At 36.3% G+C, this 21,848-nt stretch overlaps 1 protein-coding gene across 2 annotated transcripts in view; it reads right to left on the reverse strand.

Moving 5' to 3' along the window:
* Positions 1 to 3,672: 3,672 nt before the first annotated feature.
* Positions 3,673 to 21,848, reverse strand: part of LOC136834350 (lachesin-like) — a 195,025-nt gene continuing 176,849 nt past the window's right edge. For both annotated transcript variants that reach the window (XM_067096859.1, XM_067096858.1), the window contains exons 6-8: positions 20,415 to 20,549; positions 18,064 to 18,277; positions 3,673 to 3,935 (exon numbers count right to left, since the gene is read on the reverse strand). In XM_067096859.1, coding sequence (XP_066952960.1) covers positions 3,805 to 3,935; positions 18,064 to 18,277; positions 20,415 to 20,549 — 480 coding nt within the window. In that variant the 3' untranslated portion in view covers positions 3,673 to 3,804. The remainder of the gene's footprint in view (positions 3,936 to 18,063; positions 18,278 to 20,414; positions 20,550 to 21,848) is intronic.

Here is a 21,848-nt window from a genome sequence, read left to right on the forward strand (position 1 = left end):
CTCCAGTCATTTCCATTTTGACTTTCACAGGTATCCCATCATCGCCTTACCTCTTATACAGCAGACAAAATGAATCCATCCTGTGGCCATCCTCTGGAGCTTTTGCCTCTTGGAGATATACCGTATTTTAATGACATGAAATATTCGTTGGACTGAAATGAATAGCAACAATATCCTTTGTAGGGTTTTATTGTGAAAGACACTACACATAGTGGGATGTTGTATATCAATACACTCAGAGGTTTAATGTGACCCAAGTCTTACTTCAATTACTCAGAAGGGAAAACAAAAATAGCCACACATAAAGATTTAAGAAATCTTAGATCAGCCAGGAATAGAGGAAGTGAAGTATAGGCAGACATCCACTTACAGTCTCAGAAGTGCTTGAGACTTCTGACGTCGGGAAGGTTGAGTATTTATACATATATCTTTCCTTTCTTCGGCCTCAGCGAAAATCGCCAGTTTGCGAGGAATCGAGGCCCTCCAGCTAACTGTCTACTCCTGCTTACGTGAGGAGTAGGAATCACATATTTAGGACACATTTTCTTTGTTAAAAGAAATGCAAGTCTGAGAATTCACACTCTGTGGTCACAAGTTGTCCTGTTAACAGAATCTTTTTTCCTCGCTTTTTTATGACATATTATTAGAGTCTGTCCGTGTATGCAGATTGTTGCGACGGCAGTTACACAAGTTACTGAAAGATCATATCAAATATAGAAGTTATATGAACAGACCATCAACAGTAGTAAAAACACCCATATCTACGCCTCTGTATTTTTTGTTTTTCATATTTTATTATAAAGCAATTAGTATCACTTAAGTAACGATGTTTCTACACAAAACCAATTCATTTTTCAATGTATGTACAACGTTGCTAATCCTGAAAGATGTTTAACTTGACAAGCACATAACCAATCAGAATTGGTCTCAGCAATATAAACAAGGATACGGACCTCCAGTACAGAACACAAAAACACAGTTTACATAATAATGCAATTTCCTCTGATAAATACAATGCTTACCTCTTTTATACACATACATTGCACATTTTTACAAGAGAAACGATTATCATGTATATCAAGTTCCAAATAAAGCAATATGTTAAGAGTAATCACCATCGAGGAAAAAGAACCGTTGGAAAATACCACGAAGTGAGAGGAATGATGAAGATGAGTTCATTGGTGAGATGATTTTGCAAACCTCCGCCAAGGTTGTCAGAGTGGTTACCAAGATACTTACTTGACATTTTCTGTCATGAATACAGGGACACGATGTCGTTCATGTTTTCTTCCGCAAACAGCAGGAAGTTGTTTTCTTTAAACATACATCCTCGTACATCAGCGACGATAACGATAACTGAAGCCACTAAAAATCTTGAATGCAGATCGAGACTGTTTTAGAAAAGCCGGCCTTATGCCAGCACTAACCCTTGCCCAGAGGCGGCCAGCAAGTGTGGTAAAATGTTAAGGGGAAATAGGGGGCCTACCATGAACCTCTGGACAAAATAATAGTTTCCTGAAACATAACAAGTCTAAAAAAAAAAAAACTGAAATTTGGGTTTTAGCTCTTAAAAAGACAAACAGACACCCAGCTGTGCCGAACCAAAAACTTAAAACCAAAACCTCGGCAGAGGGTCATAAAAACATTGAGGCTAAAAGCCGGGAATGGTTCCCTGGAGTCATACGGCGCTATCTCAAAATATAATCTGAAGTAAAAAATATTTGATGGAGTCTTCTATTCCGGGACTAAGAGAACTTATTTCTTTTCGCAGAGGATATTCATCATCGTCGTTTTATACTACAATGCATGATCAGGTGTCATTTTTATTAGTTCTTTTTCTTTATCGTGCAGCGAGAACTTGAAAAAAAAATAAAAAAGAAATGGATAACTTAACTGTCTTATGGTATATATATGTATAATGTGTATGTGTGTGTGTGTAGTTCTCCTTCCCTATGGCTTTCATCATACTTGAAAGAAGCATATATAAATAAATAACCTGTAAAATTCGTCGGAAAATAGTTTTTGCAGTGCGCTGGCTTCAGTTCCAGTCCCGCAGGATCGACTAAAATGATTAATATCCTTTCTTAGTAAATTGCTTTTAGAGAGGTATCTTTAAGATACAAGACAAAAAATTCCTGTTATTCATAAGTGCAACGGAAACGTTTCGTTTCTATTCTTTCTCAAAGACTGGAATGATTCTCTGATTCTTACGAGCCACGATTCACAGGAATTTCACCTGTAGATCATTCCAACGCAAATCACTTCGCAGTTTGAGGATATCTCAGTTCGTCTATCACATTGGAATCATGGTATAAAATACCACAAATTAATGTGAGAAAACAGTCGATAAAGTTGTGTAAATATCAATTAATGTTTATGAGTGTTTTTCGTAGAATCGTGAATAGGGAAGTATATTCATATATGCTCTTCCCTGTGTGCAAATTTGTATGGTCGCTAAATCGTGATTGGCAAGAAATATAGAGTTTTCCATGTAAATACTCATATTTTGTGTATGCATTCAGATATACCCCGAAAAAAATCTAGGACGAAAAGATCTGCAATGACGCTGAAATATGATGTGTGCATGAGAGAGAGAGAGAGAGAGAGAGAGAGAGAGAGAGAGAGAAGAGAGAGAGAGACCTATAAAAGAGCGGGATAAAAACTCGAGACCTACAGTCGAAATGGTGTTCCCTCTGCTACACGTAGACAATACTTTCCAAATAGAATCCATATGTGAGAGATATACGGGAGGCATACTTAATGGTTTCAATGCACACAAACTGTAGATAAAAGATCATTTTCCAAAAAAAGCTTGTATCTCGTATAGGCTATGGACATGAAATCACATCTTTATGAAATAAATATCTCAATAGAGAAGGCTAAATTATTTTTATATACATATATACATAAATACACACATTTTACACAACACACAATATATGTGTGCATATGATATATATATATATATATATATATATATATATTATATATATATATATATATATATATATATATATATATATATATACTTATATATATATATATATATATATATATATATATATATACATTTATACATATCTATATACATATATATATATATATATATATATATATACATATATATATATATATATATATATATATATATATATATATATATATATATATATATATGAGCGTTTTAGTTGGTTTACAAAACAGCTCTAGTCTAAAAACAAATTTACATAAACACAGACTCAGAGAAAATATTGACCCGTCTTTTCTGGGCATGATAATGCATATGCCCAAAGTTTCTAGAAAAAACTTCCATCGAATCAAGTGCTATGTAGACACTGGTTTTCCTTTTAATGAATAGGGACTTTTCTGGGTCTGTCAAATCTTCCAGAAATCCTCAATATATCCTGCTTTGCGTGAAACACTGAACAACGGGTAGAGAGCAACTGGTAACTTTTCTATTTCAAATTGTAATTCGTCATTTTTCACTCAAGAGCTCATAGCAGCACATAAATCATGAAACATGCACATTACTATTTATAGCTACCTAATTGTCTTTATATCTCATCTTCTTCTCTTGAGGACAGTCAGAAAGATGCTCCTAAATCTAAAGAGGCGTCATAATCATGCCTCCTTTCTTTAAACGTGACGTGAGCAATAGAAGACGGTGTTTGGAACCACCAGACTATTATAGTTTGTTTTATGTTGTTTTTTTATTTTTCTGAGACTCACTACGGACATTTAGCGCAGCGATTATGGGCCCTTGGCCAACCACTTAGTGAGTGAGAATGGCTGAAAAGAGCCTCACTATAAAAGAGCGGAGGCGTCCTTCGTTACCCAAAACATGACTGTTAGAGCAGGTAGGACCACCCACAGTTCAGCCAGCATAACGCTCACCGATCCTGAGGTTCTGCGCTGAATCGCTGCCGTCTTGTCTCCTGGAAATCAAACAAAAACAAAAAGATTAGACAGTTTTTGCAAATCTGTTTCATATCAGTGATACATCAACCTTGCAATTAATAGAGAATAATTTCTCAAGAGAAATTATCTATATTCATATAGCATTCCAGTTGTAGAATTTAGCGCGGGCAGAAATTCACTAGACACGTATATGTATATATTAAATTATTTAACAAATGAAAGTGCTTGTTAAGTCATCGAGGAAAATATTAAATTATTTTTAGTAAGTAGATTAGCCTGCCTGAAACTTCAAATTCAGAATTGCTCTGTTATTAGTTTGCTTGGAGTTGAAGTGGGTCATCCTTTTCGGTTTACTCATATTTTCTTTTTTACGCTATTACTACTACTACTACTGGTCTCCTCCCCGTAGTGGGGTAGTGCCATCAGTGCACCTCGCGCGGTGCACTGTAGACATTACTTAAGGGTCTTTGCTGCGTCCCTTCGGCCCCTAGCTGCAACCTCTTTCATTCCTTTTACTGTACCCCGTTCATATTCTCTTTCATGTGGCTTTCCACCCTCTCTAACAATTGTTTCATAGTGCAACTGCGAGATTTTCCTCCTGTTACACCTTTCAAGCCTTCTTACTGTCAGTTTCCGTTTCAGCGCTGAATGACCTCATAGGTCCCAGCGCCTGGCATTTGGCCTAAACTCTGTATTTTGTTCTGTTACTACTGGTCTTCTTAAGATTGGAAATAGCTTTTAACTGAGCTGAAATAGCTCGAAGCGCAGTTGGTGAGAATACTCTCCCAGAAACGGTTTCCATAGCTTTTGTAACCCAGTTCAATACCGGAACTTCGCAAATTTTGATAAAATAGAAAGCTTGACGCCGAGAGTAATCCGGGGTTTACTGTGGGTATAATCATTTTTCGCCCTACTTGTTTCGATAGGATTACCTTATTGTTATCAGAGTTCAGTGGATAATCATTTTAAACAAATTATGTAGTTTGCAGTTTTTCTCGATACGTCGCCCATTCAATTTAATTTCGAAATGTAAATAATTAGTAAAAATGGTAATGAACTAGTAGTGCGTAGGTGCCCGTAGACACAACCGCCAGTGTACATGAACACACCGCACAATGCCACGAATAGGAAATTACACTATAAATTACAAGGCAGTTAGCATATCTTTAGTTTAACCAGACCACTGAGCTGCCACGCCTCCGGTGGGCCTGGCCCCGGAAGGATTACTTCATTTTACGTGGCTAAGAACCAACTGGTTGCTTGTTAAACGGGACCACAGCCATTGCGGAATCCGAACCACATTATGACGAGAAATGAATTTTACTCACTGTGAAATAAATTTCTCTAATTCTTCATTGGCCGCTCGGAGAGTCGAACGCTGGGCCAACAGCGTGCTAGCCGTAAGCTCTACCCACCCCTCAAATGAAGAACTGACATTACAAGTAATATGCACATCAAACTGATACCCGAACAAATACCAGATTCATAAATGACGGTACCTTTGGCTGGTGGGTGTCAGGTTTAGTAAATATATAGAAACCATTAATGGCGTTTTTATGGGACGAATGACATATTAAATGACCCATGTAATCAAATGTCGGAGACACAGGCCTATAAATAATGTCGCCATTAATGACTCCAAATTGCGCTATATGGCTCATGTATATTCATGCGCAGTGTGGCAATTAGCGCAGATTGAATTATTAGCGATCACCTGACGAACACACTGTGTTTATACTTTTATGTCACTGCATCCTTTGATAACTAGGGACGAAAACGATGGAAATATTGCTCTTATTTGGGTCTTATCGTACGGCAGTACAGTGAAAGGCAGCCAAACAATAAAGCCATAATGGGAGTTTGCCTATATTAATCTTAAACAGACGATTGCTAAGTCCATGATCAGGTGTTTTATTGCGTTTATATTAGTTTGTTTCTTGATTGAAAACTACTCATCACTCGAAAATATTCCACGTGTCAGAAGCATTAGATTCAGATAATGTCGACAGTGTTGAAAAAAAATTGTATGTGTGGATAATTTGCATTGATGGGAGTCGTTTTTCTCACAGAATATTCGTGTTTTTGAAAAAGTTATAATGCATAGAAAAAATAAAAGGAAATTGAGGTACCTTGTGAAATGTCACTAAAGAAGTTTGTTATATACATATGCTGTATGTGTCATGGTAGCACCATGGAGGAAGTCTGCTAATGAAAGGTAGCGTCTTCGTTGACAATGAACCTATTCCCAAAATGTACCCTTTATGCCGGGGCATATCCAGCGGTATCAGTGAATTTAGAGGTAAAAGGTAAAACCCACGTGCGCAACGATTGCACGTATTAATCTGTTGAATATGTAAAAAGTTAAATTGGCCGCGAAAAAACAAATATGCTCAGTTCAGTTTGTTATCAAATGTGATAGGAGCATTAAATAATGCCAAAGCCCAGCGAGGTGTCTGGCATGTCAGGACGTCCCGAGGCCGACGCAAAAAGGACGCATGCGTAGGATTCCAGGCCTTGTTTGCTTCTACGGGAGGGAAGGAAGTCTAGCGTCGGCATTGCCATTTACTCACGAACCAGCCAAGTAGGACTAGAGAGTGACAGTTCAAACTTTCCGATAGTTTAAGTAGCACGGCAACGTGTTAAGCGAGTAAATGTGTACAATAGCGTTGTTCCTATGTAAATGTGGAGCAAGTGTTCCGATAGGTGTTGCTGATACGAGGAGCGTCAGATGTGACGTTTTGTGTCCCCCAGTCAGCTGGAGTGTATCGGTACACGCGTCCTAGCCCTTTAGCATTCTAGTCGAAACTGGCACATTGTCGAACTGGCAAGTCGAGAGAAGTTTACTCAAAGCCGAAATGGACGTAAACGCCATGTTGAATAATTAATAAGTTATGTTCTACGAATCAGCCTAAGTTACGTGTTGCAGGTACAGTCATAATCAGGTTCAGGACCTAAGTTAGGTAGATTTAATTTGCCAGCATGCTTTAGAGTATGCAGTAACAGGTCCAAAATTTTATGTCTGCCTTTCTGTCAGCCTGTTATCTGTCTGTCTACCTGTGTATCTCTCTGTATAAAACACGCACACATATATATTATATATATATATATATATATATATATATATATATATATATATATATATATAGATAGATAGTTAGATAGATAGATAGGTAGATGAATAGATAGATAGGAGCATATATATATATATATATATATATATATATATATATATATATATATATATATATATGTATGTGTGTGTGTGTGTATGTATATAATTTATATATATATATATATATATATATATATATATATATATATATATATATAATATAGATATATATATTTTATTACTTACATAATTACACAATTTATCCTTTTTGTAAGAGGTGACTTGAGTATGGAAGATAAGAGTGACCGAGATTGTCAGTTTTATCTTTTGATTGCTGAAATCAGTGAGGCCTGGGCCTCATAAACATTCTCAGCATCAGCTGTACAATGCACTCCGAACTGATTATCAGGCCTCGTTGACTTATTTTACGTGGCTAAGAACCAATTGGTTACCTAGCAACTTAGAACCTACAGCTTGCTTGTGAATCCGGAACCACATTATACCGAGAAATTAATTTCTATCAGTGAAATAAATTCCTCTGATTCTTCATTGCTTCGGTGGGGATGGGTGTTGTCGTTTTATTTCTCGATAATTTACAGAAACAAAATATATAGCTTAGTTAGTATCAGATTAAGAGGCTCTTCCCACTACTCACATGGGGCATTTTCCTCCCAAGAAAAGCATATATGTTAGCTAGATATATATGTATATGTATATATGTATATATATATATACCTATATATATATATATATATATATATATATATGTATAATATGTATGTATGCATAATAACTATGTATGTATGTATGTATATAGTTACCCAGCTACGTCAAAGCTTAAAAGAAACGACAGGATGCTAGTTCTTCCGTGTGACTAACGCATGTTTTGGGAACAAACATGTGTTAATTATGCGGAAGTGATTGGCACTTCGTCGTTTCTTTTCAAGATTTTCCCGTGGTTTCAGCTGATGAATCACGTGTATCCTTGTGATTTTTTATTGTATTTATATATATATATATATATATATATATATATATATATATATATATATATATACATGTACGTATATAATATATATATATATATATATATATATATATATATATATATATATTATGTAGTGTGTGCGAGTATTACGTCGATTTCCTGTTCACCAGGATACTGATAATAAGTATTATTTATATTGTGAATATTAGTTGTCCTCTAAACTAAGGATATTGCACATTTTTACGAGTAGCTACCGTGTCGTTTTATTTAGCGGTGTTAATGTAGCAACCGTATCGTTATGTTGATATCTATAAAGTTTATTTTTCAGATTCAGAACAGTATCACACAGAGTGGCAATTTACAATACCTTCACTTCTTCCATGAATTTGACTCTTGTTTTCAATTTGTGAAGTAATTACTTTTGTAATTACTATATTATAATTGACAACTCAAATTACTAAATTTCAAGTAAATTATAAGTATCTTTCAGAACTGTAGGTCATTACTCACACTAACAATTACAATTGTAAGAGACTTAATAAAAAGCGAGCTCCCTGTTTTATTTTAAATCTTTATAAACGGCTTCGAAATTGTGTAATGCTGTCAGTTACATTTAAGATCATTTTTCACCGTCAAATTGTAGTGGAAGATTTTTTAGGCTTCATAGACAAAACATGTGCATTTTAGTTTTTGAGAAACCACTTGTTCATCAAGATTATCTGGAAAGACGCACAGAAAATTATAAGCATTTCCAAACGAAGATAATCCCATATTATTTGCAATGCATCAATAGCTTTTGAATAGTCGATAAAAGTGTTGCATCAGACACTGATGGAAGCCGTCATCATATTTCGAAAGCATTTAGCGATAAAATTCAACTCCTAATATGGAGACCTTGATAAAACAGATGAGGGTGAGGTAAATATTCTTTCCAGACATTTAGCTCATCGAATGCGTCTTCATGCATGCGGGGCAAAATCTCATAAAAGGCATTTTCTAAAGACGTGCTTTGGGTTGACGCTCAAGCTGTTCGGGAAGGAGTTTTATAATATGAGGATGAGCATAATGAGATTCTTCCCGGTGCCGATATTTCTATCTAGTTTAAGAATCAGGATACTATTGAATCGGCAGGAAATAGTCTCTGATGTATGTGTAAGAATGATTGCTTACACGCACACGTGTGTGTATGTGTAAGTGTGTGTGTGTGCGAGCGAAGAAAGCACGACTTGGATTTCTCCTTAGAGGGAAGATGAAACAAAAATACCGAAATGTAGAATAAGATCATAACTATTAGGGTACATGAAACCCATAGTCCAAAATATCACGAGGAAATGGAAGGAAACGACGAACACCATCAATTTAGCTTCTGCTGCAACTATAGCAACCTTACATTGCCAGTTCCGAAGACTGTGGATTTAAATAAAGAAATTTCTGAATACTGTAATAAAGGGGAAAGACACAAATGTTATGACTCCGAGTGATTTGGATGCCATACCAAACACCGGGTTTGATTAGGTTAGGTAAGGTTAGTAGGAAGGCAGATAAAATCTTGGCCATAGCAACGTCGTTGCGACATGTAATAATTATTCATAAACAATAAGGAGTCTTTGAGAAACGGATTGCTCTGTCTTGTGAGAAGTTTGTAAGGCACAGCGACATGAAAGCGGTGACTAACCTTTTAAGGACAACAAACATCAACAGTTCGTACGACATCATTGCAAGACTTTATGACTAGATTACTGCCAGAAGGCAGGTCAAGAACTTCCATAAGACAACGCAGTAATTAGCCTTGATGTACGTTTCAAGTTGGGCATAATTGGACGATGCGAGGGCGCTGCACGTGAATGCTGTTGCTAGGAAGCTGTTTTAAGCTCTTTGTAACGACATTGCTTTGGTGGAAACGGAATGCTTATAACGGTAAAGGCTTGTTAGATTGGAGGACACCAACTATGTTACTTAATTATGAAATGAGACTAAATGTGAGGTACAGACGCTCAGGTAACGAACGCTCTGCCATAGCACAGGCTTAGCTACTTGCTTCAATACAACTCTACGGAATTAAAATGCCGTCTTTCACGTATTAATGACGATAAGTAAGAGAAAGAATCAAACACTACGTGCCACACATGCTATGGTAGGTCCTCCATATGATTGTACAGAGGAAAATAAATAAATGAAAGAACTCGTAATGGTATCGAACTCTGCCCATAACAAGGGAGTTGGGATGTTATAATTATGGTGTCATATTCCCATAATTTCAGATTATAATGGAATAAACTGATTATATTGGGTTACAGCTTTTGCCGCAAAGCTCGTTTAATTATTATTGTTTTGAGATCTGTTGTCTTATGGTGTAAATATAAGGCGTGTTAAATTTCCATTGAATTGATACTCCTATTTAGTCATTTTGTAATTGCTGCCATATGCAAAAAGCAAGATTGTACGCATGCTTCCTGCTTATTCGTAATGCAATTTTCCATGCAATCTAGATTTGCTTTTCATGTGCTGCACGAATAAATCTTGTTTCAAGCCAGTAAATTGTGGTTGCATTTAGTCGTAAAAATAGGGTAGTGAATACTACGCTTCCGGTAAATTATTCTGGTGGTGTTTACTGGTCTGCTGGTATAGTGGTTAGTGTCGTGGCATGCCACTCAGATGTCGCGGGTTCGCGTCTGCCCCAGGGCGATGGAAAATCACTGGCTCAGTTACTTTTCCAGTGTGGGGTCTGCGGTAGGAAGTTAAAACTAACGTTCTTTGGAAGCTTGAATTTCAAGTCAATGGCCCCCTGCGCTTGTTCCCATGAATAGGTTGAAACTACTGAAATAATAATAATAATAATAATAATAATAATAATAAATAATAATAATAATAATAATAATAATAATAATAAAGGATGAAGTGGACTGGAATATAAACTTTAGGCCAAAGGCCAAGTGCTGCTACCTATAAGGTCACTCAGCCATGAAAGGGAAATTGAGATTAAACAGGTTTTAAAGGTGTAACGAGGAAAATTTCGCAGGTATAGTATGAAAACATTGTTAGGAGAGGGTGGAAAGTAAGACGGAAGAGAATAAGGACGGAGGTGCAGCTAAGGGAATGAAAGGAGTTGCAGCTAGGGGCCGAAGGGATGCTGCGAAGAACCTTAAGAAATGTTTACAGTGCTTTGCGTGAGCTGCACTGACGGCACTAACCCCTACTGGTGTATTAAAGAATGATATAGTAATTATACCACATCGTTGCAGTTGCTGTGAAGATTGCCAAAGAAAAGAACAGGTTATCGTTTGATTTATTATCTTCAGTAGGTATTACATCGTGTTCGTTCTCTCAGTCGGGATTCAGATATTCCAGACAGTTTATTCTCTGTGATGTGTAATACAATGTATTTCATATTATTTTAACTCCGTAGGGGGCTAGTGCCGTCATTGCACCTCACGTGGTGCACTGTAGGCCCCTAGCTGCAACCACTATCATTCCTTTTACTGTACCTCCATTCACATTATCTTCTTCCATCTCAGTTATCCACCCTCCTCCTAACAATTATTTCATAGTGCAACAGAGAGGTTTTTCTCCCGTTATACCTTTCAAACCTACTCTACTCAATTTCCCTCTCCAGTTGAATGACCTCATGAAATCTGCAGTGCTTGGCCTCTGGCCTAAACTCATATTCCATTCCATATTCTTTTAAAAACTACGTTTATTTCGTTTGTTCAGTTTAACGAGGGTTGCATTGTGTTCACGATTCTAGTAAAGATCAAGATTCATGTCCGGTTCAAATGTTCATTAAAAAAAGCCATATTAAAAGTTCCACTATTCTAGTTTTCAAGTTTATTTCTGTTTGTTGACTTAAGCGTTCACTGTTCTAGTGAATATTGAAAATTATTTCATTCTCTGTCCTTGAAAGTTTATTGTTGTGATTAAATTCATTCTGCTTAGTTTCATGGCAGGCGGCACGTGCTCTGTGTTAGTGTAGGTTTAATTTCATTTACAACTTGATTTCCCTTCATTGTAAGAACGCTGATGCTCTTTGCTTTATTTTCCCTTTCTCAGGTAAAGGTATTTCTTGCTGCCCTGAAAGTCAGTCTGTCACATTTCAAAATTGTTAACTATAAAGAATTCATCGTCTTGTATAGTGTCTTGTAATAAGACACAACTGAGAATTTCCCCCATCTCGGCTGGATAGCATTATTAGGAATGAATAAAGGTCTGTTACCATCTAGGATCAGACACACTCATGTATTTTGTATCCGTGACTTTACGTGAATTTCGACTCTTCAGGTCGGAATCCATCCTTGTTACTTAAGCATACAATACAGCTTGAATGCAATTGGAAATTGTTCTGATAAAATATAATGTTTTATGTATTCCCAGTTGTTTAAGTGTGAAATTCTCCAGTGATTAAATTGATGAACGTACATAGAATCAATGAGTTTTGGCCATAAACCCATTAGCTTTTACAATTATCTTTCTTAGGACTGGAAACAAAAGGTAATTATCTTCCGACTCTGGCATCAAAGTAGAATTTTGGCTTATCCTCATAGGTTATTTACAGCAGAATATTTGTAATGCCTCACGCCAAACTTTTGCCCACGTCGAGCCATGTGATCAGGGCAATTTGGATATATATATATATATATATATAAGATATATATATATATATATATATATATATATATATATATATATATATATATATATATATTTATATACACACACATACATACATGCATGTATATACGTACATGTATATACATATATGTATATATATGTGTATATATACACATACACTCATATACATACATATATGTAAATATATATATATGTACTGTATATATATAATGTGTGTGTGTGTGTTTGTGAGTATACATTTAGCACAGGCCTTTTCCCTTAAGCAGGTGGAGCCAGAATGGTTCGACCTTCCGGTTTCTCGAGAAATCTTTTGGGATGAGACATTTTCCTGATTTCCGCAAAGCTAGGAGGATGGCAGGTAAACATATTACTAAGATGTTTTCCATTAAGCCTTGTTGTTCGGAGTTTGCTATTTACGCTCACAAGCATCTTGAGAGCTTTAATACTTTAGAAAGAGTCTAAATGCTATTATCAAAAAATCCGTATGGTGAAGGAACTATTAGTAAGCTTCTTGTGTTAAAGTTACCATAAGCCTTTTCTATATTTACATTTCATATTTGCATTTCGAACACTGTTCTTCAGTGTGAAAATAAAGAGAAAGTAACAAAACAAATTAATAGGATGATTTATTAATAAAAATAATTACAGCAATAGTAGCTGAAACCGGTGTAGTAATATAAGTGTTTTAGCACCAGAAATAATGATAATAATGTCAAATCGAATGTCCATATTATATCAGTAGTTTTATTATCCAGTTAACGTTGTTGGAGTCTCAGGTTTCGAATGATTTCCTATTCAGTGAAGTCATTTCATTCTTCATTGTTTTTCATGATTTGCCACGTCATAAATATTGTCAACTTGCAGGATTTCTAGGTGTCTGGCGGACTGAGTTATCTAGCATATACGTTTGGATAAACATACTTTGTCTTTCTTTAGGAATAGTCACCTTTGTAGAACCAAAAGAGACCTTAAGAATCGCGTACAAGGGCTCACAGAGGAAAACTCTGCCCTAGTAGCTAATATGTGTGCGGAAGTAATGATGGGGTGCCCTAGTTGCTGATATGTATGCGGAAGTAATGATGGTGTGGCCTGGTTGCTAATATGTATGCGAAAGTATTGATGGGGTGCCCTAGTTGCTAATATGTATGCGGAAGTAATGATGGGATACCCTAGTGCTAATATGTATGCGGAGGTAATGATGGGGTGCCCTAGTGCTAATGTGTATACGGAAGTAATGATGGGGCGCCCTAGTTGCCAATATGTATGCGGAAGTAATGATGGGGTGTCTAGTTGCTAATATGTATGGAGGTAACGATGGGGTGCCCTAGTGCTAATATGTATGCGGAGTGTAATGATGGTGCCCTAGTTAATATGTATACGGAAGTAATGATGGACGCCCTGCTGCCAATAAGGTATGCGGAAGTAATGATGGGGCGAATATTTTGAGAAAAACGCATTCTGTCACTTATGCGAGATTCAAAATGGCATCCTTATTAATATTTTAAGTGATATGCGTAAACTAGAGGATCTTGTACCTAAATTCCAACAACAACAGGCTCTTAATCTCGACCTCGAGCAATGACAAACCCTTCCGTTTTCTCGATTTTCCGATAAAGGATGGCGATACCGACTTTTGAACTTCTCTTTACACCCAGTCTGCAATTGTTGGAAGGGCCTCGAATATCAAAGGTGAGTGCGGTGAGGCCTGTAAATGTTCAGTCGTATCCAATTGCGTGCATCAAGCCTTTGCTCATTGCAGCACATGGAGTTCTGCCAGTCTGGGATTAGAAGGCATTTGTCAGTATCTCACCAATGATGGATATCAAGCCTGGATGACAGGGACATTCGACCAAGGGAAAAGGAGGAATTCAAAACTGAACATACAAGAAATTATGGAAAAGTAATACAGCCACGAAATCGTCACAGTATGAATTAGGATAAGTTTTCAAGCCTTTAAAACCAAAACTGAAGGAGGAGTTAAGACGACCTGTGATCTCAACAAACAGGTGAACCAGAGGATGTACTGTAAGCCAATTTGACGTCAGCCGAATGTTGTATGGAAATTTCCCAGCACGCAAGGAAACTTTAAGCCCCTCAAAATGTCGACGTGACATGACAAAAGGTCTTACTCACTGCAAAAACCTTCCTCAACGCTTATGATATATGAAGCCGTTTCTGTGACAATGAAATACATCTGTTAATAATCATGGTTTTATTAAGATAACCTCCCATCAGCTAGACATCAACAGAACCCACGAATTGACCTGCCACATGATGTGGCAAATCATGGAAAACGAGGAACACGGAATAACTTTATAAAAGTGAAGAAATCGTATAGCAAGGACATGCTATTTAATGTTCGTTTTTTAAATATTATTTCTATTATCCTCATAATTATTTTTATTCATTCCGTTAAAACCTTAATATTATTGTTGTCAGTGTGTGACTTCTGACATTTATTTATTTTTCATTTGTTGTTCCTTTTAATTTTTCAGTTTTGGTGGATCTAAAAATACCTTGACCTGTGACTCCCTCCATAAGAGGCTTAACATTCAGTGCCTTTGTCATTCCATGATGAAAATGATGAAATCACCCAAACAAGTGTCTTACAGCTCTCGAAGTGGCATGCGTATCAGTATTAATACTGCGGTTGAAAAATGAAATGAAACCGCTCTACTGTATGTGTTTAACAACCTTTTCCAAATTCTGATATTTTCAACAGAAAACAAGATATAGACGAGTTGAAAATTTGAGAATATACACTCACACACATATATATAAATATATATATAAATATAATAGATTATATATATATATATATATATATATATATATATATATACATAATATATAGAATAGATATTATATATATATATATATATATATATATATATATATATATATATATATATATATATATATATATAATTTATATATGTGTATGTATGATTTTAAATGTGAAAGGTCATGTGGTAGTTCCAAGGATTAATTTTCGGTTCACCATTTAATTATGGTGGAATTTTTATCAACTATTCCCTCTGACAAAGAGAGAGCTGGACAGGCGGACAGAAAGAGAAAAAAGAGAGAGAGAGCGGGAAGGGGGACATTTGATATGGACCCTACGAAGAAAATGATGTATAAAGACGGGGTTAATTAACAGCATTTGCCAGCACTAATGAGCCTCGGAAAAATAATAGTCGCAAACCTTGTCTACATCTTTTTTTTTTTTCCCTTATGTAATTTTAAAGAGCTGGTAGAGTGTCATGGTTTTTTTTTCTTTTGCTCTTATCTTCTTAACAAATATGTAGTTTTTTTTTATATTTTCTGAGCACGCGTGGATATTTTACAGTCAGTTTTGCTTTAATCATAGAAATGAAACTCATATTTGCGTAACCTTAAGCTGATGTGCCGTATACGTAAACATTTTAGTCTTTTTTTATTTTCATTATTTTGAAAGATGGAAGAACCAGTAAAACTTGCGTCTAATATTTAACTGGAAATATGATAGCGTTGAGTTTCGCTGCATACTTAATATACGTGACCAGAGATTCGCCGTTCCCATGAGAAAAACTCACTTCGCTGGATATGTATTCGTTAAATTAATATTCAGCGTTTGTATTTCGCATCAGATTAGAAAAAGATCCTTAGACAGTGCTGACTCTGAAATAACATTATTCTTTAGAAATCTATTGAAACTGCTAACTCCCAAGTGAAAGTATTCATTATTCACATATCTTACTCGAGAATACGCGCACATTATTCACTTGACCGGCATTAAAAATGTATTATCAATTTATCGTAAAATGTGTTTTTTTTAATCAAATGTAAATTCAAGCTCTTATATATTCCATTAAAATCTAATTTTTTTTACAGCATTACTGGAGCATAAATTGTATTTTTAGACTTTCCGGTCAGATTTGGACCATAATCTAATTCATTTTTGGTGAGGCAAGGGATATGAACCTTATTATTGTTAGTTTTATATTACATTAACAATTGATAATGAAAACCACTAAAGCGGTTGGAAAATGAGGGGAAATGCAATCTTTTAACTCTTCTAAAAACCAACATGAAAATTTCAGTCTTCAATAAAGATGATAAAACTTAATCGCTTTTAAGGTTTTAGAATCAACATTCGAAAAAGTTATCTAGCTCTGGGACAGTGCTGCACGTTTTCCAATTTATAGCAACGTACAGATGAGAATTATTTACTCGAATTTTAACAGAGATTACAGGAGGCAGTGTTGGAGGAAAGTGCATTGTATTTTTGCTCGATTTTTCTCCATTAAATTGTTGTCCGCTTTTTATTGGCGGATTTTAATGAAAGTTGCATTTTGAAAAAACTACCGAAGCACGAAGTTATGCGACAGAAGTAAGAAAAATATGCTTTGAGACACATCAACATGACAGCTGTTGGTTTAATACTGATATAATTCTTGCTAGTGTGTAGCTGGCAAGGTCAAGGGCAAAACTACGCTGTCTCTTTCCCCCTCTTTCTCTTAAGCTCTACTTGATTGTCTTTGAGTGGCAATGGCAATAAATTCCAGAGATCAAGAGTGTTGTCTCCCCTTCTTGTGTAAATCACTTTATTGTTTTTTTTAATTTAGTTATGAATATTTGTTAAGGCTCAATTATATTAATCAATGATTACGATCTAAGCGTATGATTTTCTCAGATTCTCGTAACAGCCGCACTTTCAAAAATATGTAGGTTTCATAATCAGGTGAGATCGAAGTCACACAATTATCTGCCGTAACCTACTGCATGTCTTGGGTAATTATGTTTTCAACGTGGCGTCGTAAATCCTCTAGGGCTTCTTATATTCTCGTTTTAAGGGTTATACAGTATTCTAACACTGAGACTTGGAAATCCACTGTCTGTTATATTGCTTACTAATTGGTAACTACTGATATTCACTTAGAACTTTGCATGCGGATGTGTGCTGGTGCACTGCGTTGTTCGCTAATGCTAAGTTATTCATGGATGATGCCGCTAAATATATCTGATATTAAAATTATTTTCTTTTCACAGTCAGACAGATGTTTTTATGATTTCTTCATAGGTAATGACTGCTATTAAAAATTTCCCGGTATATTACATGCAAATAGACTACATAATTGCTTTGCAAATGATGTATAATGAACATCTCGACCTCGTGAGGAGTATATAATTAACACCAATAATGATGAAATGAGAATGCAAGAAAATTGTTAGTTACCGTTTAACCTTTAGATATGAAACGCGTGCCTGGAATATTGTGCATAATGCATATTTATTTCCAACAAATAGCTTTCTCGTTCCATTAGGGAATATTCCCTTTCTTTCTCCTCCCCGAGCTTGCGTGTCCTGTCAACCCTCTTGACACGCCATTACTCTTAGGCTACAGGAATACGTTCGCAGATAAATGAGGGCCACTGACCTTGGCTGACAAAGACGTGAACGATGGCCGGCTGAGTGTTGGGAGCCTCGCAAGTGTAGTTTCCGGAGTCCTTGGTGGTTGCGCCAGAAATCACCAGCCTGGAAGAAGTTTTGGTTCCGTGGTCGATGGTCACCGAGACGCCCCCCCGGATGTTGTCGTAGTTGAGCAGGCGGTCGTTGTGCTTCCAGTACACGACGTGGGGCGGGATGGGCGTCTGCAGGGTGACGTTTGGGAGAGCCTTTATTAGTTGTGCATTGCATGTACATATGTTAAGACATTTATGACCGTTAGTATATTCTCTATTAATTAAAACAAACATTGTGCAAGCCCTGCTCTTATTTTTGAAATCTGTCCAAAAGCAATATGTAAAAAAAAAAAAATTGCCACACCGACTGAGATTCATTTCAGTGTAACCCACTCTAATATTATTCATGACGTCATTCCTTGAGGAATTATTGACAAAAATTCCCTAATATGATATGTGATGACATTTCCGGAGGAAGATTTTGACTTGAACGAGGAAGTGCTTAATGCTGATTTCATGTAGTGATTTCCACCACCCATGAGGTTCCCTGTACAGAAAATCCTTCATGTATTCTCATTTATTGACTTGATTCCATTTTCCTTACTTAATCAATGAAGAATTTTGGTAGAACGGTCATGAAGTTCTTTACAGTTAATAAGCAAAAATGCGATACACTTTAATTTTCTTCTTTATGGTTCTCTTGCCAGACGTGGCCAGAGAATAAATGTTTAGAAGTTGTTCGTTAAGATCTACTTCTTAAATGGTAATTGATGGACTCAGTCACTCTCGTGACGTCCTCTACTGGCATTTTTCCCCTTCCTTTTTGTTGTACGTAGTAATTAGTGTGATGAAGAGGAGACGCAGGTGGCTGTTTAGAGCAGAACAAAATTGATTTAAATGACGTTATATTCATTAATATTTTAATCAAATTTATTTCTACACTCCGCAAATACAAACACACACACACACGCACACAAGGGCGCGCCAACACACACACACACATATATAAAATTAAATTTTTTTTTCGGTAGTGAAGCATATACTAGAATATGCGGAAAAGGAAACTGTTGAGATGGCTATTTCTCTGTCCGCCCTCAGATCTTAAAAAATACTGAGGCTAGAGGGTTGCAAATTTGTATGTTGATCATCCACCCTCCAATCATCAAACATGCCAAATTGCAGCCCTCTAGCCTCAGTAGTTTTTATTTTACGTAAGGTTAAAGTTAGCTATAATCGTGCATCTGGCACCGCTGTAGGTGCCAACAACACAGGCCACTACCGGGCCGTGGCTGAAATTGCCATGGGCCGCGGCTGAGAGTTTCATGGGCCGTGGCTGAGAGTTTCATACAGCATTATGCGTTGTACAGAAAACTCGATTGCGCCGAAGAGACTTCGGCGCAATTTTTACTTGTTCCATTTCGTTTTTCCCTTTATGTATAATATTTCACGTTGTGCCACAAACTCTCCTTTTCTTCTAACAACATTTGCAGAACTCATGCTGCCTCCCTTACATCACCTGGCTTGTAATTCACTTCTCACATCCTGAAATCACTGGTGAAATTCGCGGTTTTTATACTTAAGCATGAGTCAACTACTTCCTTTCAACATCCTTAATAACATTCACTGCTTAACTTTCCAGACTTCCATTAACATCATAATAGTACTCATTTATAATTTGTTTCCAATCTGAGCCACTTCACATTTCACTGACAGCCCTTATTTTATCCCACAAAATTCCCTCTGCCTCGCCTCTCCTTTCCTGGCATTTGTGATCGCGGCATCCATGAAAATATTAAAAGGCTAGCCAGTGTTTGAGACTTAATCCTTCATCAAACTAGTCCTTTTTCTGTCTGAGTTTTAACATGCCTCCCTTGCTTCGTAAAACTTGTTAACAGCTCTTGACTGATAGCTTATGTAGCTTAAGATATCTTAATATCTGTGAAAATCTCTAAATGACAGCTACATGTATACAAAAGGAAAATGTTCGTGTCATTCCATAGCTTTAGAACCTCTTTCTCAACACACATACATATATTTATATGCATATATATACATTTATGATCTATTTTGAAAGTAAGTCATCTATGTTCTCGACAGTGATTCCACTAATGATTTGAGAGGCTATATACCCATTGAAAAATGTAGATTCGTCATTATGATCGGCTATACCCAGAATAATGTTACAAAGGACCAACCTGATAGAAAGCTTTATACTGAATCCAGTGAATTGAAGTAGTCCCCCATTACGGTTTTAAAAAGTAAGACCGGATTATTAGCATAGCCTAACCCTTCCTATGATGGATATCTACATGTCTTCCTTACCCACCTGTTCAATAATGCAGAAGAGATTGATGGGCGATCCTGTCTCGACGTGGTACTCGCTGTTTCCGAGAATAAAAGCCTCAGGAACAATGACGTTCAGGTTGACGAACTGACTCACAATTCCTGTGCCAGTCGATATCTGTTAAGAAAAAAAAGAAAAAAAGGGCGGCTGGGTTAAAGGAGAAACAACAGCGTTTCCTTTTTGTTACGATGTGCTTCTAAAGAGCACACGAACTGCACTTTTCTGTGTACATGTGTTGACATTACTACCCATTAATGCTCGTGTGTATATATATATATATATATATATATATGTGTGTGTATATATATATATATATATATATATATATATATATATATATATATATATATATATATATGTATGTGTATACAGTATGTATGTGTGTGTGTGTGTGTGTGTTTTTGTTATATAAAACAATTCGAAAACATCGAGAAACTTAGCTCCTATTTCCTCTTTTAATTCCTGTGTCATTGTCGCTAAAAGAATGAACACAAGGTCTACCCTTGTTCTAACTGCAAAGATTATCTTTAATAACTATTGTTAGAATAACGTCTCACAGGACACTTCTGAATTCAAGACAAGACATTGCATTCAATTTAAACAAAAATCGTAATAAAGCCAAACAACCCATTTGGAATCCATAGGTCGCTCGAAACCAGAAAAAATGCTTTTGAAGTCGTGTAATTTAAAAATTTATGAAAAAGGGTCAAATAGTGCTGAAGGATGCATCTGAACCAATAAGTTTAATAATGACTACAGCAACTATATTAACTTCTAATACCAGATGATTTTACAATGATTTTCATCTCTCATATATCATCGCTGGTCCAGGCATATTTATCATGGTTTGCACACAAAGTTCATAACTTATAATTTCACCCTTTACTTTATTGTGAATTGCGGAAAGTTAAAAACTATGTAAACAACTGAGTTACTAATTTTCCATTTTCATTGAAAACTTAAAAATGCAACGCCCAAGGTTCCTGTTAATTTACATTTCCATTCTTGATGGGTGATTCCTCGTTCCCTCTCACATCTTGGCCTTTCATGTTCTGTTTTGAGTAGCTATGACAGTTATTTTGAAAAGAGCCCGAGATCTGCGCCTGCCTTCATGTACCTGTGCCCCGTAGGAGGGCAGTGCCGTCAGTGCACCTGATACGATGCACTGTAGTCATTACTTAAGGTTCTTTGCAGCATTCCTTCGGCCCTTAGCTGCAACCCCCTTCGTTCCTTTTACTGTACCTCCTTTCATATTCTCTTTCTTCCATCTTACTTTCCACCCTCTCCTAACAGATTCATAGTGCAACTGCAAGGTTTTCATCCTGTTACACCTTTCAAACCTTTTACTGGCAATTTCCGTTTCAGCGCTGAATGACCTCATAGGTTCCAGTGCTTGGCCTTCGGCCTGAATTCTAT

Source organism: Macrobrachium rosenbergii, chromosome 53 (genome assembly GCF_040412425.1).
Source record: "Macrobrachium rosenbergii isolate ZJJX-2024 chromosome 53, ASM4041242v1, whole genome shotgun sequence".
Classification (NCBI taxonomy): domain Eukaryota; kingdom Metazoa; phylum Arthropoda; class Malacostraca; order Decapoda; family Palaemonidae; genus Macrobrachium; species Macrobrachium rosenbergii.